The sequence below is a fragment of the Grammomys surdaster genome, unplaced genomic scaffold, assembly GCF_004785775.1.
Source record: "Grammomys surdaster isolate TR1022 unplaced genomic scaffold, NIH_TR_1.0 127, whole genome shotgun sequence".
NCBI lineage: Eukaryota > Metazoa > Chordata > Mammalia > Rodentia > Muridae > Grammomys > Grammomys surdaster.
This window is the reverse complement of record NW_021604585.1, coordinates 5,349,634-5,367,549: the sequence shown is the minus strand read 5'-3', so window position 1 is coordinate 5,367,549 and position 17,916 is coordinate 5,349,634. Positions and strand designations below refer to the sequence as shown.

The 17,916-nt window shown below is 41.1% G+C and overlaps 1 protein-coding gene across 1 annotated transcript in view; it reads right to left on the bottom strand.

Annotated features, from left to right (window-relative positions):
• The window catches only part of LOC114640105 (nesprin-2-like), a 50,282-nt gene that overhangs the window by 32,173 nt on the left and 193 nt on the right, over positions 1 to 17,916 (bottom strand). Inside the window, exons 2-8 of the mRNA XM_028789037.1 lie at positions 16,992 to 17,154; positions 14,772 to 14,850; positions 14,340 to 14,527; positions 9,641 to 9,805; positions 8,087 to 8,209; positions 5,103 to 5,273; positions 209 to 367 (exon numbers count right to left, since the gene is read on the bottom strand). Of these exons, the coding sequence (XP_028644870.1) occupies positions 209 to 367; positions 5,103 to 5,273; positions 8,087 to 8,209; positions 9,641 to 9,805; positions 14,340 to 14,527; positions 14,772 to 14,850; positions 16,992 to 17,154 (1,048 nt within the window). The remainder of the gene's footprint in view (positions 1 to 208; positions 368 to 5,102; positions 5,274 to 8,086; positions 8,210 to 9,640; positions 9,806 to 14,339; positions 14,528 to 14,771; positions 14,851 to 16,991; positions 17,155 to 17,916) is intronic.

The following is a 17,916-nucleotide window of genomic DNA, read 5'->3' as shown; positions in this document are numbered from 1 at the left end:
TATATTTTATAATCAGCCATATAAGTATGTAATTGAAAACATCTCTCTTTTCCAATATGCTCTACATTATAAGGAAATGAAATATAATGTAAAGTTAGTATTTTATAAAGTACTTCCAAGATTCAGGTCAGATCTTACTCTTGGTTCACCCATCAACCATTTGGTTCTTAGCAATAAATTCATTAAATAAAGAGCATTAACTACAGACCTGAACTCCCTCCTTAGCTTCTTGAATCTTTGCCTGAAGGCCAGCTCTGAGGACACTCTGGAAGGACTCCCGGTTCGAAGCACTTTGAACATCCATCTGTAAAGTATCTTCCGTTCTGGCCAGAAGTTCCTCATACATGGAGCCTTTAGCAATAAGATGCTAGAAAACAAAACCAAGATTACCGTAAATGTTCAGACTCGAAGTCAGACACTGGCATACATCAGGAAATTGGAAAATGGTAACTGTTAATCCAGAATGAGGTAAACTTGTATTCTAAAAAATGTTCTTATTAAAACCATTTTGAGGTAGCGATGTGCTCAGTTGTGATAGTGCTTGTTTCTGTGTGTGCCGCTGAGTTCCGTTCACCATAGAAAATCAGGAGCGCAGAAGCACAGCTGTGACCAGAAGTTCAAGGGCATCCTCAGCTTACAGCAAGTTCGAGGCCAACCTGAAATACAATCGACACTACCCCAAAATATAGATAGATAGATAGATAGATAGATAGATAGATAGATAGATAGATAGACAGACAGACAGACAGACAGACAGACAAGGGTTGGAGCAATGGCTCGAACGTAAGGAACACTTGCTGCTCTTGCAGAGGACCCAAGTTTAGATCCCAGCACCCATCAGATGGCTGGTAACTGCCTGTAACTCAAGCTTCAAGAAGACACCCTTGTCTGTCTTCACAGGCACGTGCTCAAAACCACACAGAGATGCACGCACACACATGTACACACGTAGATACACACACACACACACACGCACACAAAACACACATGCACACACGCATGCACGCACACACACACACAGACACATAAATCTTGCCAGGTATAATGGCACATGCCTTTAATCCCAGCACTTGGGAGGCAGAGGCTGGCGGATTTCTGAGTTCGAGGCTAGCTTGGTCTACAGAGTGAGTTCCAGGACAGTCAGAGCTATACAGAGAAACCCTGTCTTGAAAAACCAAAATAATAATAATAATCTTAACATTTTAAAATAAGCAAAACATTGGAAATACTATGTTAACATGTTGAGATTCTGACCAGATCTTTTATAGAATTTTTACTATCCACTTTACATCCTGACCACAGTCTCTTTCCCTCTTCTCTCCCCAGTCTTACCCTTACACATCCCTTTCCTGATTGCCCCTCCCCTTCTCCTTAGAGAAGGGAGCCCCCCCTTGGGTACCAACCCATACTGGGACATCCAGTCCTAGCAGGACTGGGCACATCCTCTCTCACTGAGGCCCAACCAGGCAGTTCAGGTAGGGGAAGGGAATCCAATGGCAGGAAACAGAGACCGAGACAGCCCACTCCACTTTTTAGGGCACCCACATGAAGACTTTTAGAGGCCTTTAAAAAGGAAATGGATAAACCCCTTAAAGAAATACAGGAAAATACAATTAAACAGGTGAAGGAAATAAATAAAACTGTGCAAGACCTGAAAGTAGAAATCGAAGCAATAAAGAAAACACAGACCAAGGGACTGGAGATGGAAAACCTGGGGAAGAAGACAAGAACTACAGACACAAGCATCACCAACAGAATACAGGAGATGGAAGAGAGAATCTCAGGTGTAGATAATACAACCGAAGAAATTGATATGTCAATCAAAGAAAATGTTAAACCTAAAAAATTCCTGACACAAAAGGTCCAGGAAATCTGGGATACCATGAAAAGACCTAACCTAAGAATAACAGGAATAGAAGAAGGCAAAGAGGCCCAGCTCCAAAGACCAGAAAATATTTTCAACAAGATCATAGAAGAAAACTTACCCACTTAAAAAAATAGAATATTCTTTATAAACATTCCAATAAAATAAAAACTAGAGCTAATATAATGCCAATTAAAAGTAAATTGGGAGAATGACTTTTAAAAATAAAATTGTTCTTAGTCAAACTTGAAGGGGATTTAATAAATGTTATTAGAGAAAACGACTACTAAAATAATCTATTTAAAACTGTGTTTTAAAGTGTACAAAAATAATTCTAGATGGGTCAGAAATTGATTCATAAAAATTGTTCTTCTCAATGAAGAACAAATTCTTCAAGAAAATCAACGTGCTGCCTGGAGGCAGGCTGTATTCAGGAATACAGGTAGAGGAAAACATGGCTGTAGAAAGGTACATGCTTTCTCTGTAAAACGAGCTACCAAAAGGTCAATGGTTTAGTAAGAAAATACTTGCCCCAGGAATGAAAATAGATCAGAGTTCAAGGAACTTATGTAATTCATTAAGAAAAATTCCGAAAATCCCAATCTGATGGCTGCAGTCCTGACCAAACAAGAAGCTGAGGCAGGAGGTCACCAAGTCAGGCCTGCTTGGTTACAGAAGGACTTCATGGCCAGTCTGTGAAACCTAGTGAGACCCTTTCTTAAAGTAAAAAGTACAAAAAGGGCTGGTACTGTAGTTCAATTGTAGGTGCCTGCCTAGGATGTTCAAGGCTCTTGGCTCAATCCATAGTAACACACATGCAGGCACACACACACACACACACTCCCCACAAAAGTTAAAACCCAAAGAAAACTGAAAAAAAGAACATATACTACACAGAATTACATGTCTAACAAGCATATGTGATAGCTAGTCCTGCTTGTCAACACTACAATCCAAAAATGGAAGGCACATCTATAATCCAGATTTTGAGGCATAGTGGCCAGGAAAAGCTTAGGTCCAGGCAAGGTAGAACATGCCTTTAATCCCAGGAGACACAGGCGAGCAGATCTCTAAATTCAAGGCTAGCTTGGGACAGAGAAAGTTCCAAATCTAGGCGTGGTGCTACACCCCTTTAATCTGCGCCATGCCTTCTGCTGGAGGCCTACATAAGGACAATTGAAAAGGGAAGTGTTTGTTCTCGGTTTTGCTTGCTTTAACTTGCTAGCACATCTGTTGAACCTACTTCTTCCGAATTCCAGCTTATACAGAAGACTGGCTGAAACATCTGGCCTCTTGGGACTGAGCAAGTATTAGTTTCTTGGACTTTATAGTCACAGCTGCCCACTGTTGGGTAAGTTGGACTGCAGACTGTTAGTCAATGCAATTATTTCCCTTAATACATAGAGATATCCCACAGGTTCTGTGGCTCTAGAGAACCCTAATACAGCATGTAAAAGATAACTCAATCTTATATGTAAATAATGACTTTCTAGCCTTCAAGTTAGCATAAAAAAAGTTAATAGCATCTCAGGAGCAGGAGAGAGGATAAATCAGGAGTCAGGCAGGGAAACCAAGCGCGCCAGGCAGCTGTGACTGGATTCCATGTAACACAACAGTGGTGATTTTATCTTTATGGAATTAGAACATTCACTTCTAATTCTGACTTTTTTCTTTTCTGTAATTGTAAAAAAAGTAACAAATGAGTTCATATAATTGACGGGGTGGTGCGTGAAGACAAGGTCCCTTTCTCCAGCCTCCTCACTCAGTCCACAGTCACTCGTTAGCACTGACTGTAACGAATTTCTGTGTCTCTGCCAGGGACTAAGTACAGGCAGGGCTAAGACACGTGAGGAAGTTATTCTCTTCTTACAGACATAAATGTATAAAGTATGAAAGCATAACTCTTAAACACATAGCTCGTCCACAGTATCTAGAAGCCTCTCTAATCTTAAAATACATCTGGCCTGGCATTGTGGTGTTCAGCTGGTCTCTTACACCCAGGAGGTACAGTCAGGAAGGATCAGGCATTTGAGGCCAGGCCAACTACACAAGTTCTGTCTCACGCAACTCCCCAAAAAATATATATATAAAGAAATCAATAATAAATAAAATATATATGATCTATTATTTTGATACAGTAGAGATTACTTAACTCTCTAATTACTGAGGTGATTACAGCATGATTATATTCTTACTGTTTTTAAGAAGGATCATTGTTATTGGTTTTATAATAGTTGCAAAGTAATTTCAAATGGAAACAAGAAAATCACACTCTAGGGCCCACAAGATGGCTCTGTTAGTAAGGGTTCTTGCCTAATGATCTGAGTTTAATCCCTGGGACCCACATGGCATAAGAAGAGATTCAATTCCTGACGGTTACTCTGATAGCCTCCATGTGCAATGTGGCATGGTGCCCCCACACGAAGTAAATGAATGTAATTAAAGAAAAAAAACCACTTAAAATTATGCTTTAAAAAAATCTGTTTAATATTGGATACCTATTTCATTTCTTTCACTAAAACAAATTGCAGATGATCTAAATTTTTAAAAAATGAAATTAATAAAACTAGCAAATAAAGTTCTTTTAACATTATTTTGTAAGAATATTTTTCAAACTACTAAGTTATGGCCATTATAAACAATGAAAATGTTGCAGGTTGAGCTATGTATAGGCCTTTCCAGCAATGTAGACGTAGAAAAGTACACAAGGGGTCCTTTATTCTGTAAACTTTCGATCTTGCCCCAGTTACGACATGCTCCCCTGACGTTACAGCTGGAACGCAGTAAGAATCCTCCCTCAGTTATCCCAAGTAACAGTGAGATAGATACACTTGCATTCATCGCTTCTAGAAGAGGAATGCAGAATGGAGTTCAAACACGCCAGTCACCCTTCCATCGGGAGCTGGGGACATGACTGGTTAGACAGGAGAACCTTCAAGGCACAGATTACATAATCCGTATGTTCCCATTGTAGCTAGCCACCAAAGACTTGCTACACTCATCTTCCTGCCTCTCATACAGAACATTACAATCCACACGTTATAGGCAGGAAAATGACTCAAGACCTTCCGCATATAAGGCATATCCAAGCATATTAAGTGAAGAGCATTTTAAAATTTCCCAATAAAAAGTAATTAAATGCAGGCTCATAACTCTTTAGCATTTTTTTGTTTATCTTAAAACACAAACCTGCATGAGTTTCACGAATGTCCCCTCTTAAACATGCTCACGTTCATACCTGCAAGGTGTCCTCTGAGGAGCCATCCTCATCTTGATGTCGCAGGAGATCCAAGGTGGATTTGGTTTCTGACTCCCAGATTTTCACCTGCTTGATGAGTTCTTCAACCTCTTCATTCACTTTCAATTGTCCAGCTGATTCTTCATCTTCTACTTCCTGCTGTTCCACAGCCTAGAACATCCAGAGCGATCACTTAAGAAGATGTCATTGAGATATGAGAACATTGTTATATCACCATCCTAAAGACTGGGCATTCAACACCAAGCTACATAGTGCTTGCTTAATGACAAGGACAGAGAAACACACTAGGTTCCTAACTCATTCCTAATGAGTAAGAAATTTATTAGGTTTTCTGCCGCTGTGTGAACACCACAAAGCAAACATCCTTATACAGACCCAGATGGTAGAGCCTACTAGAAATCTAAGCTTTGTGTTAGAGCTACTGTTGCATACTTGGTCTGCACGCAACTGTGCACTTGTGATGTAAGGCCTTAGTTTGCCTCTGATAATATGAAAGTCACATCACTTTACAAATGAGAAGATTGAGCACGCACGTTATTTTAATTATATCATTTCTGACAGCTTGATAGTGTCTCATTCTATAAGTAACATTAAGGCTTAGAAAAGTAAACTGAGCGAACTTGAGTAAATGCATATGCAATTAAATTTAGCTATTACTAACAGTAATTACACAATATCATCAAAAAGAGATTCCGAGCCAGGCACGAGGTCACACATCTCTAATCTCAGCATCCAGGAGTCCAGTATTCTGAAGCAGGAGGATTGTAATCACTAGGACAACCTGGGTTATGTAGAAATGCTATGTCTCAAAGGGAAAAAAAGTAAAAATGAATACTCAGTAATGATCGCTTGTGTCTGTAGTCAGCACTCAGGAGGCTAAATCAAAAGGCTAAGGCTATGAGTTTGAGGACACGCTGGACTACATAGAAAGATTCTATCATCCTCCCTCTCCCTCCCTCCCTCCCTTTCCTTTCCTCCCTCTCCCTCCCCCCCCTTAAAATAATAAAAGAGTCTTAGACAAAATTTCAGAAATAATTAAATCTGTTCTCACTAGCAATTTCTCAGTATTCTGTAGGCTGGTAGCTTTGCACAACCAACAGTTTCAAAGTTGGTTCTAGCCAGGCATACTGGCGCCCACCTTTAATCCCAGTACTCAGGGCCTCTCTGAGTTTGACACCAGCCTGGTTTACTTACTGAGTTCTAGTGTAGCCAGGTATGCAGAGAAAACTTATAATCAACACACACGTGCACACACACACACATGCGTGCGCACGCACGCACGCACCCACATGTATATATCTGAACTTTTTAGGGGTTCAGAGACTTATATTTTTAAAGATTGTCACATAGAGATCCTTCCAGATTTTCTGATTACATTCCTTTCTTTCCTTCCTTCCCTCCTTCCTTCCTTCCTTCCTTCCCTCCTTCCTTCCTTCCTTCCTTCCCTCCCTCCCTCCCTTCCCTCCCTCCCTCCCTCCCTCCCTTTCTTCCTTTCTTTCTTTCTTTCCTTCTTTCTTTCTTCTTTCTTTTTCATGCAGTGGTACAGACGAACCCTCAGCTTCCTGCATGCCAGACAAGCAAGTGCTCTGTCTTTATGCTATCAGCCCATTAGGCATTCTTCTTTCTTTCACAATTTTTATTTTATGCATATCAGTGTTTAGTTGTGTAGAGATAATGTTTATATGCACTGTGTGAAGATGTGTCTTTGTCCCTCTTGCCTGCTTAAAGCACCTTCCGATTGGTCAAAACAAAAAGCCGATGGCCAATAAGCTGAGACAGGATTAGAAGGTGGGACAACGAGAGAGAGAGAGAGAGAGAGAGAGAGAGAGAGAGAGAGAGAGAGAGATACTCTGGGAAATAGTCAGATGTGAGATTTGCCATCCGGACTTGCAGGAAGTTGAATGTATGAAACTGAGGAGAGGTAACCAGCTATGTGGCAGACATAGAAGAGTATAAATATAGTATAAAATAGTATAGTATAATTGAGTTATTAGCTAATTGGAGAAGACGCCTAGCTTAAGGCCTAGGCATTTATTAATAAATAATAATACTCTGAGTTGCCATTCAGGAACTGGGTCGTGGGTGGACAAGCCGGAAGTTACAGCCTGCATGTATGTTTGTATACCTGGTGTGTGTTAGATGCCTGCAGAAGTAGAAAAGACAGTTGGATCCCTTGGAACTGGAGTTACAGTCAGTTGTGGATCATCATGTGGGTAGCTGGGACTTGAACCTGGATACTAGACAAGAGCAGCAAGCACTCTTAAACCCTGAGCCATCCCTCCATTCATTCAAGGCATTCAAAATCACTTAGGTGATACAGCCGGTTTGGGGTGTGGCACATATCTGAAGTCATAGGCATTACTGTTACTCATGTATTTTTGGATCCGTTTTCATAGTCTTACTTACAGTCTGATGTCCTCCAATTGTCCACCACAACAAAAAATATTAGTTATACTTTCTTCCTTTCCTCAAAGTAAGCAACACAAAAAGAGGTTGGTGGCTAGCCGACGCTGGAAGTTGCCAGGCCGCACGTGGCTGAAAAGACCTATGAGATGGCCCAGCACAAAGTTGCAAATTGATTTACACCATTAGGTTGGCTTGCTGTTTGCTGTCTGGGTAACTCGACAGCCAGCTCTTGAGGATAAATTCTATAAGTGATAGCAGGCTGGCCACACCTGATAGAGCATTTTCAAACACTAGTCAGAAGACCTCCAAAGAAAATACAAACTTGATTGGCACCATTCCGAAGTCCTGTCTACTTTTATTGATATAGAAGCATAGAGTGGGCGGGCTGAGAGGTATGAGGTGACTTCATGAGTGGACCCACGGAGGCGTGTCCTTGATCAACTGTGTTGTGACTGTTACCTAGCAACGCATACCCACTGTTCTCACCATCCTTTCCTAAAGAAAAGTAAGAAAGCTGCATCATCCCTCTGTGCGTGGGCCAAGTGTACCAGCCTTACCTTTATGCCTTCACCAGGGCTCCCACCAGGCTCTGCTGACAGAGCTGACTCCTTAGACAGGCTCGGTCCAGAACTGTCCCCAGTGAGCTGGCCCTGAATTTTCACAAGTGGCAGTTTCAGCTCCTAGAAAAATTCATTTTGTAAGTTTTGTGCTCATGTTTCTACTTCTTTGATAACATGTATCAAAAATAGTAAGTGGAAAAATACAGTTAAATATACTTTTAAGATGTATCAGTTATCAATAGTGTTGTAAAATGTCTATTTATGGCCAGGTGTGGCGGTGCACATCCGAAATCCCAGCACTTGGAAGGTGGAGGCAGGAAAATCAAGTATGAAAATCAGCTATCCAAATAGTTCGTCACAAACACACAAACAAATTGTCTACTAAAAATATCTAAAGGCCGGGCGGTGGTGGCGCACGCCTTTAAGCCCAGAACTTGGGGGGCAGAGGCAGGCGGATTTCTGAGTTCAAGAGTTCGAGGCTAGCCTGGTCTACAGAGTGAGTTCCAGGACAGCCAGGGCTACACAGAGAAACCCTGTCTTGAAAAAACAAACAAACAAACAAAATAATCTAAAAAATTGTTATGAATAAGTAGAAGTATAATTTTAAATTTTTTATTATAATTCTATTTTATGATAAATATTAATGTAAAGATAAATCAGATCATGTACAGGCTCTCAAGGAGTTTGGATTGGTAAAGCATGTTTATGGCTTTGGTAAAGGACATGCAGACATATATTAGAAAAGGCCCAAACATTAAACGTTCTCTTCAATATATATGTACCCCAAATAAATTATGCATATGTTCATAACTCCAGTGGCTCTAATAACCCACACAGCCAGAAGAACCAAAATGTGTATCATGTGGTAGATAAACAAATACAACCTGGCATGTTCAGACAATAGACTTCTACTCTCCAATAAAAAGGAATGAAATGCAGTTATATAGTATGTCTGCATGAACCTTAAAAGCATTGTGCCAAGGGCGTTAAGCCAGTCATGAAACAGCACATATGATTCTAGTTACAAGAAAAGCCCCAAATAGAAAATCTATAGACAAAGAAAATGGACTGACAGTTATCTAGGGCTGGGAGGTTGGAGAAGAAATGTTGACAGAAGCTATAGGTGCATATCCTCTTGATGAAATGATGATAACGTTCTAAATCTGACCGCCAGGCAAGCGTGAGCTCAGATTCCCAGCATCCATACAAGAGGCAGGTAGTGTGGTGCACATCTGTAATCCTGGGACTGAGGAGTCACAGACAGGCTCACTGGGGCTTGCTGGCCAGCTAGTCTAGCCTACTGGGGAGCTCCAGGTTCAGTGAGGGACCTTGTCTCAAAAATAATGTGGACAGCAAATGAGAAAAAACACACACACACACACACACACACGCCTACATGCATGAAGAGGTTTGCACAGATATCATACACTCCAAAAAGGCCTGACTGTTCTGATAGCTCTATAGCTGTGAATCTGTTAATTGCCATTGAGCTACACATTTATGACCAAATATCATATCCCCAGAAAGCTGTTACCAGAAACAAGGACTTACGAGTGGAGTTTTTGTGATGAACTTTCTCCATCTTTTATTCAGCCTTCTCAGTTCTTTAGAAACAGATGATGCAATTTCTGTACTGCTGACTTCAATCAGGAAACTCCCTGCCTCATTCAAAGAAGTGTATTTTGCATTCCACTGCGAAAGAGTCTCAATGGGAACCTACAAAACAGATAAGTAACAGAAATGGTTAATGTCGTAATTGTATTTCTACTATCCATAGTAAATCTCTCCTAAGGTTTATTCTCAGCAAAACTGAGTGTGAAGGCCCTTGAAGAGAAACTGACTTCCCTCTTAGAGAGCCTCTCAGCTTGTTTTCTTGGGTTGTTTCCTGGCAGGTGTCCCGCACTGTCCTTCTGGCCCTGGACCAGAAGGGCCTGGTCAACTTTTCTAAGTGCCTGGTAAACTAACAAAGGTTCCCAGACTTATCTACTCAGTAGAGGTCATACCACCATGGTAATGGTTTCAATAGAGGCAATGCTGCCTTGATACTGGTTTTATTTAGCTTCAATGCCAAGAATTTCCTATGTCATACAGTCCAAATATGTAATATTGGCACTGTGTCCATGTGACAGATGCTACCAAGTCTCCTTTAAAATTAAAAGCCTCTTTCAAGATCTCTGGCAGCCCCAGAGCATCTCAGCAGAGGTTTACAGTCACACTCAAGATGGCGACATTCCCCAGGTTTATGTATATTTTAATTTCAGACCCTGAAAGACAGAAGAACTATTGGAAGCCAATGATATGAACTTGTAGGACCAACATAGGTGACAAGGAGACATGGGTGTTAGGAGCCGCGTTCACCATTGCAACATGGCGCTGGTTTCCTGCTTCCTGGTTCTTCTTGAGAGCCTTGCTTGAATGTGCGCCTGTGCAAGGGGCGAAAACCAGTATGCTAATTTGGCGATGTAGTGAGAGCCAATGAGTGTGCGGCACGTCTCCTAGGGCTCTATATAAGCCACAGGTTTTTCGGGCTTGGCGTCCCTCGCTTCACTGCCATCTAATGAGCTGTACAATAAATTGCTGTCAGAATAATCCTGAGTGTGGCGTTCTCCTTATCGGCGAGGCAGCGCACCGCAACTGGTGCCGAAACCCGGGAACAAAGCCGAACGTCTCGGTGTTTTATCCAGTTTCGAGGGATCCTGTTGGCTCAACAGAGGGTTCAGAACTGATGGCATGAGAAGTCTAGACGCTTTTCTGCAAGGTATGGTGGATCCTGTCTATTTTGCTATTGCTATCCTTGTTTGGGCGGTGGTAGTTCTTGTGCTCTGCTTCTGTTTTAACTACCATACCCAAGACAAGGTAAGAGAGGGACAAAGAGCTTTAGCAGAACGCCAGGATAGCCTATCAGAAGCAGAAAAGGATAAGAGCGCTAAAAATAAAATAAAGAAAAAGGAAAAGAAAAAAGAGGAAATTAAGAAAGAAGTAGCTACAAAAAAGGAACATAAAAAACAGGAAGAGCCTAAGAGAAAACTATATCCTGTGTTAACTGAGTTTCAGAATTTAAGAATTAATGACTTCGCCTCTGAGGAGATGTCCTCGGGGGATGAAGAAGATAGTGTGTTAGATCTTGAGGAACAGGCAGAGTTAGATAAAGAAGCAGCCCGTTATGAGTCTGAAAGATACGGGCTGGATTTGCCTTATGCACCGGGGTATGCCCCATCTGCCCCACCATTGGAGGAAGTAAAGTTAAAAAGAAAAAACCAAAAGAGAGACAGGAAAGACTGTCGTCCAATTCTCTTATTACAGCTAAGGAAAGAGAAAAGATAAGAGTAGCCTTTCCCGTATGGGAAGATGCTAACCAAACCAAACAACATTCACAGCTAGATTTAAAACAATTAAAAAACGCTAGTCGAATCGGTACAGACTTATGGAATCAATGGCTCTTTTACTCAGGCATTAATAATTTTTGAACAATGTACTAGAGAATGCAGAAATGCTATTACACCTTGGAAAGGGAAAGGATTAAATGCATGGATGAAGGCTTGTAGAGAAATAGGAGGACCTCTATCTAATGCCGGATTGGCAGCTGCTGTTTTAGCGGCTCAGAGGGCCTCTAATGTTAAATGTTTCAGGTGTGGAAAACTGGGACACATACAAAGACAATGTAGAGCACCTGGCACTACTAGCACATGTTATTACTCACTGCCTTGAAGCCTGGGCTGCTTGGGGCAAGCCCCTTCAGCTGAACTGAATATAATCCTCAGGCACAAGGGATTGTGGAACGTGCCAATGGCACATTGAAAACTTATTTACAAAAACAAAAGGGAGGAATAGGCCCCAACATGGGACCTAAGACATCTATCTCCCTAGCCCTATTTACCTTAAATTTTTTAAATCTGGATTCTGATGGGCAATCTGCTGCTGACAGACATGTGGCTCCAAGTCCTCAAAAAGAATATGTTAAATGGAAAGATGTCTTAACTAACCAATGGAAGGGCCCGGATCCAGTTTTGGTGAGATCCAGGGGAGCTGTTTGTGTTTTTCCACAGGATCAAGAAAATCCAATCTGGATACCAAGCAGACTGACCAGAACTGTGAAAGAGGACTCACCAACCCCTGAAGACAAATTTAGCGGGGGCTGCTACCAGTTTATCAGCCTTTGCAACTCTAGGAAATTGGTCACAACAGGCTGAGGAGCTACAAGAAGAACTCCTGCTCAAGATTGCTGTTTTGAATGGGACCAGAATAAACCCGATTGATGTTAGAGACTTCACTTCCTGGCTCATGTCCACCTTCTCCTTTTTTAAGGAGTGGATGGGGGTGGTAATGTTTGGCTGTATGATCTTTGGGGGAGTGCTGATCACACTCTGGTTGCTCTGCAAATTTAAAAAACAACATCATAGACTTATCACTCAAGCACTGCTTGCCTCAGAGCAGGGAACATCCCCTCAAGCTTGGTTAAATATGCTTAAACAATGAGACACTATCATTCAATGGGATACCCTGAGGGCTCGTGTTCCCATTGCACCAGGAATCCTGAGTGGTAGTCCTCCACACTTCCCAGGGCTCGGGTTCCCATTGCACGGGACATAAGTGTGGAGGGTCTCAATACTGTTTAACTGCCTTGAACGCCTTACTGGTAGAACGGTGGGCTTGATTGGCGAAATAACAGTTGGAAAATTGTTGCAGCAATTTAATAAAAAGGGGGAGATGTTAGGAGCCGCGTTCGCCATTGCAACATGGCACCGGTTTCCTGCTTCCTGGTTCTTCTTGAGAGCCTTGCTTGAATGTGCACCTGCGCAAGGGGTGAAAACCAGTATGCTAATTTGGCGATGTAGTGAGAGCCAATGAGTGTCTCCTAGGGCTCTATATAAGCCACAGGTTTTTTCGGGCATGGCGTCCCTCGCTTCACTGCCATCTAAAGAGCTGTACAATAAATTGCTGTCAGAATAATCCTGAGTGTGGCGTTCTCCTTATCGGCGAGGCAGCGCGCCGCACGTGGGGACTTTCTAACTCTAAGTGTACTCCTATACCTCCTGCATTTCTTTCGTACCAAGAGCCTATTGTCCACAGAATAATTCTGCTCCACTTGAAAAATGCTCAGTGTGAAAGGCTAGTTTGGTCCACTTTCAACAATGAAACAAATGACAGAAACAAATACTGTTTCCTAGCTAGCATATAAAAATAATAATTACACTGACATTCCTTCCACACCTCTGATATTAAAATACACATAACTCAGAAAAGTTGCCATCTTGAGCATACAATCCCGAACCTCTGCCAGGATGCCATGAATCTTGTTAGGGCTTTTTAACTCTGGAGTTATCCCAGTAGCATCTATCTCCTAGAGCCCCTGCTGCTACTAAGTGGTGGAACTGGAAACTAGATGACTTAAATTGGGAAATGTTAATTAATCTTGGCCTAGAGACGAAGCAAAACCATTACAAAGGTGTTACTGGCCTCTATTGATCAAATGAGTCTGGGACCCTCTGTAGGAGGGAATTTCAGGAAAGATGCAAGGGTAAAAGGTTTTAACTAAATGGAAAATTATAATTCTTAAAAACAGTGATGCCAGGCGGTGGTGGCACACGCCTTTAATCCCAGCACTTGGGACGCAGAGGCAGGCGGATTTCTGAGTTCGAGGCCAGCCTGGTCTACAGAGAGTTTCAGGAGAGCCAGGGCTACACAGAGAAATACAGACACACACACACACAAAAAAAAACAAAAAACAAACAAACAAAAAAAAAAACAAAACAAAAACAAAACCAGTGATTTAGGTAGGCATGGTAGTACATGCCTGTAATCCTATCGGTAAGGAAGTTCCATGACAACAGGAGAGCCTTGACTCTGAAGACAGCCTAGATCATATAGTAGAGTGATGAGTTTTCTAAAAGCTGTATTATTTATGTAAATGTGTGTGTGTGTGTGTGTGTGTGTGTGTGTGTGTATACACAATGTGAAGAAAATACTCTCTGACAATTACATTTGGAAAAAAAAACTAATTTCTTCCCAAGATCTTGAATTTTCTAGAAGATATGTTTACTCCTTCATTGATATTCAACCTTCAGAGTCAAAATGGGCTTCCAAACAAAAAGAAATAGAAAAGTTAAGTCTTGCTGGGCATTGTAATGCAAGCCTTTAATCCCAGATCTCAGAAGGCAGAAGCAGGAAGGTCCCTAACTTGAACAGTGTTATGCAGTCAGTCTCCAAAAGTAAAATGTAAAACTGGGACAGAACCATTGCCTTCAAATACCTCTTTAATTTGTTCCTTCTTTGTCACCTCAAACGAAGTCTTTAGTAGGGAAAGGTCTTCCTCAAAAGTTGCCCAACACGCCAGTACTCTTTGAAGGGTCGCCTTCATGTTATGGATGGATTGTTTGCACGTGTGGATATTCTTTTCCAGCATCATATACTCCTCTTTAATACTCTCACACTCTCTGGCTACATCAGCAAAACAAACAAAAAGAACAAGTCTTACAAAACAGTTTTTGTATGTAAATAATATTAAGAAAATTATTTGCACTAACCGACAAACAGGCATGTTCCCTAATAATATTAAAAGCAAAAGAAAGATTCTTCCAAGGAAAATATGCATGAAAACAGTTAATGGCCAAACCATTAAAGTAAAACAAATGTCATCTTGAAATGACAGCTGTCCCGTTAAAAAGCAACTAGGATACTTTACCCAAGTTCTTGTACATTTCTTCACATTTTCGAAAAGAAGTTTCAAGTCGAGCTAGGAACTTTTTCTCTCCAGTAAATCTCTGTGAAGGAGAGGAAACAATATTGACAGGTTTTACTTTTGAAAATGTGCCAAGAAATCCAGGTGTCAGTATGTGCTGTCAGTAAAGGGCACGATTGCCAGCAGTGTTTGAGTACGCCAACACCACCACGCTGCAGTAGCAGAAACGGAAGCAATGGTTCCTGACTAGGACTGGCTTGGACTTAGGAGATACAAGAGCACAGTGACACAGGGCTCTCACTGCAGATTTAGCTTAACATGGTCATGTGACTTTACACTGTTTCCGGATTCTGGGAAAAGGCACATTCATCACTCATAGCAAATCCAAGCCTTCCACTTCACCTATCTTAGTAACATTGTGTAACTGTATCAGTTGCTTTTGTTTCACAGGCCTTATTCACATTAATTTTTTTTATATTTATTTATTTAGTTTATTGATGAGTACACTGTAGCTGTCTTCAGATACACCAGAAGAGGGCATCCAATCTCATTACGGATGGTTGTGAGCCACCATGTGGTTGCTGGGATTTGAACTCAGGACCTCTGTAAGAGCAGTCAGTGCTCTTAACCACTGAGCCATCTCTCCAGCCCCCTTATTCACACTAATTAGTAAGTCTTCATCTGTTACATCAGGTTACTTTTTCAGGAGCTATCCCCACCTGCACAAAGATGTCTGTAAAACGACCATTAATTAAGTCAGCTACAGAAAACCACGGGGCTAACTCAGAGCTGACTCTAAACTCCCGGCTTATTATCCTAGCAGTTCCCAACCTGTGGGTTGCATGGTAAGTGGAAGGAATGGTTCCTGAAAGGTGACTAGGACTTAGGAGATGCAAGAGCACATAGATATTTACATTACAATTCATAACAGCAGCAAAATTATAGTTATGAAGTGGCAGCAAAAATAATTTTATGATGGGGGGTCACCAAACATAAGGAACTGTATTAAAGTGTTACAACATTAGGAGCCTTAAGAACCACTGATTATATTCTTATTTTGTACTAGCTAACTACTACGATTACTAACTAGTGAGATGTAAATCCAAAGCTAAGCATGATGGCATAATCCTGTAATGTAGCACTTATAAGGTAGAGGCAGGAGGATCAGGAGTTCGAGACCAACGTCATTATAGAAGACCCTATCTCAAAATACAAATTAACAAACAAAAGCCCAGAAAAAAAATAAAACTTCAGAGGAGGCAAAAAATTATATGTAATATTACACTACATATTTTATATATAAATAAAACCTAGCCCAGTTTAGAATCATGTCTCCAATCTGAAGTGCATAGTATTTAAATAATATAGTATTTAAATAATAAATTATAAACAAATATGTATGTCTTCATCATCCTTTTCCATTTTCCTCTGAAACTTATAATTTTGAGTTTTTCAAGTTTCCTCACCCTCCATTCCCAAAAGGAAAGGGGGGGGGGGAAGTTGGGAGGGAGAAAGAAGATTAAAAGCAGTAACAATAAAAAAGGCAGCAAAGAAGGTGCCCCGTGGGGCTTCCATCTGAATTTCTGCATGGACACACCTATGCTTGTAACATGTTTTTCTTTGAAGCATTTAAACCATGTCCTATTCAAATTTGGTCAAAGGACAGAAAGATGGCGTCACCGTGCATGAGGCACTTGCCACCAAGCCTGAAGGACTGAGTTCGATCCCTGGGACCCACATGATAGAGAGAACTGACTCCTACAGGATGTCATCTGACCGCCACATGCATCCGTGGCATGCACCAATGAATCAAAGTAACTGGAACTGTATTTTTAAAATTTCAAAATAACGCTAAGCTTTATTTTATATAATAAAATAATAATAAGCTTTGGGGCTAAGACCAAAGTTTTCAAAGAAAAGAGAACCGTTGAATAAAAGCATAAGTTGAAAAAGGAAGAAAAAAATGTAAGCAAAACCCTGTAACAGGGAAGGACCACAGCGGAACCTTCTTTGAGGCCTTAACTATCCTAACTCCATCTTGACTACTACAATCCTCATCTTCTTATTCTAGCTGCTATTTGGCCACCACTGATGGTTTTCTCCAGGGAAACTGAAGCTAACGAGCCCTACCAACAAACACCCAAACCAGACGGAGAATTCCTGAGCTAAACCAGAAGCAGAAAGCAGGAAGCCGATGCGCAGGCCCAGGCCGCAGAAACTCACATGCCAGTCTTCCAGTAGGATTTCCACAGACTCCTTGCTCCCACAGGCGCCGTTCCAAACATCCAACTTGGCCTTCGCTTCACCCAGCAAAGCGAGGACTGAGCACTTAGAGTCATGAAACTCCAGAAGTGGGATGAAATTTTTACCCAAAACATTGTTGATTCTGGAAAACAGACAGGTTTTAGAATTGACCAAGAGTCAGAAATGTTTGACATCTAAAGAAATACAGTGATTTAATTTTTCTATTCAGACACACAGAACTCAAATGTATCTTCAAAAGTGCCCTCAGCCTGTGCCATGTGGGTGAGTGTGTGTGTGTGTGTGTCCTTCCATCCCTCTCTTCTTCTTTTAAAATAATGTTAAACAAACACTCTGGTAAGATATAAAGCAAGATTTCAAAGGTAAAAATGTAACAGAATATTTTCTGAAGAAATTATCCCTTATTAAGAAATCCTGTGGGCTAGAAAGATGGCTCGGTGGTTAATAGCACTGGCTGCTCTTCCAGAGGTTCTGAGTTCAATTCCAGCAACCACATGGTGGTTCATGACCATCAGTAAAGGGATCTGATGCCCTCTTCTGGCATTTAGGTGTACATGCAGCAGAGCACTTATACATAAAATAAAGAAATCCTGTAAGAACACCCTAAAGAACAAACTATCTTAGGATTTAAAAGCTTCCCTATAATTTGATGCAGCTACAATTTTTAAAGCTTACACATGAAGACAGTTTCACTATTAAGGCTAACATTGTCTTGCTATTGCCATAAGCTACATAAGAATAAAGAAAAAACAGAAGACAGTGTGGACAACATTCAGTTAAATGACTTTTAAATTAATAATGAATGTATTTTTTAAGATTTTATGTAATTATTCATCGGGGTGTGTGTGTGTGTGTGTGTGTGTGTGTGTGTGTGTGTGTGTGTGTG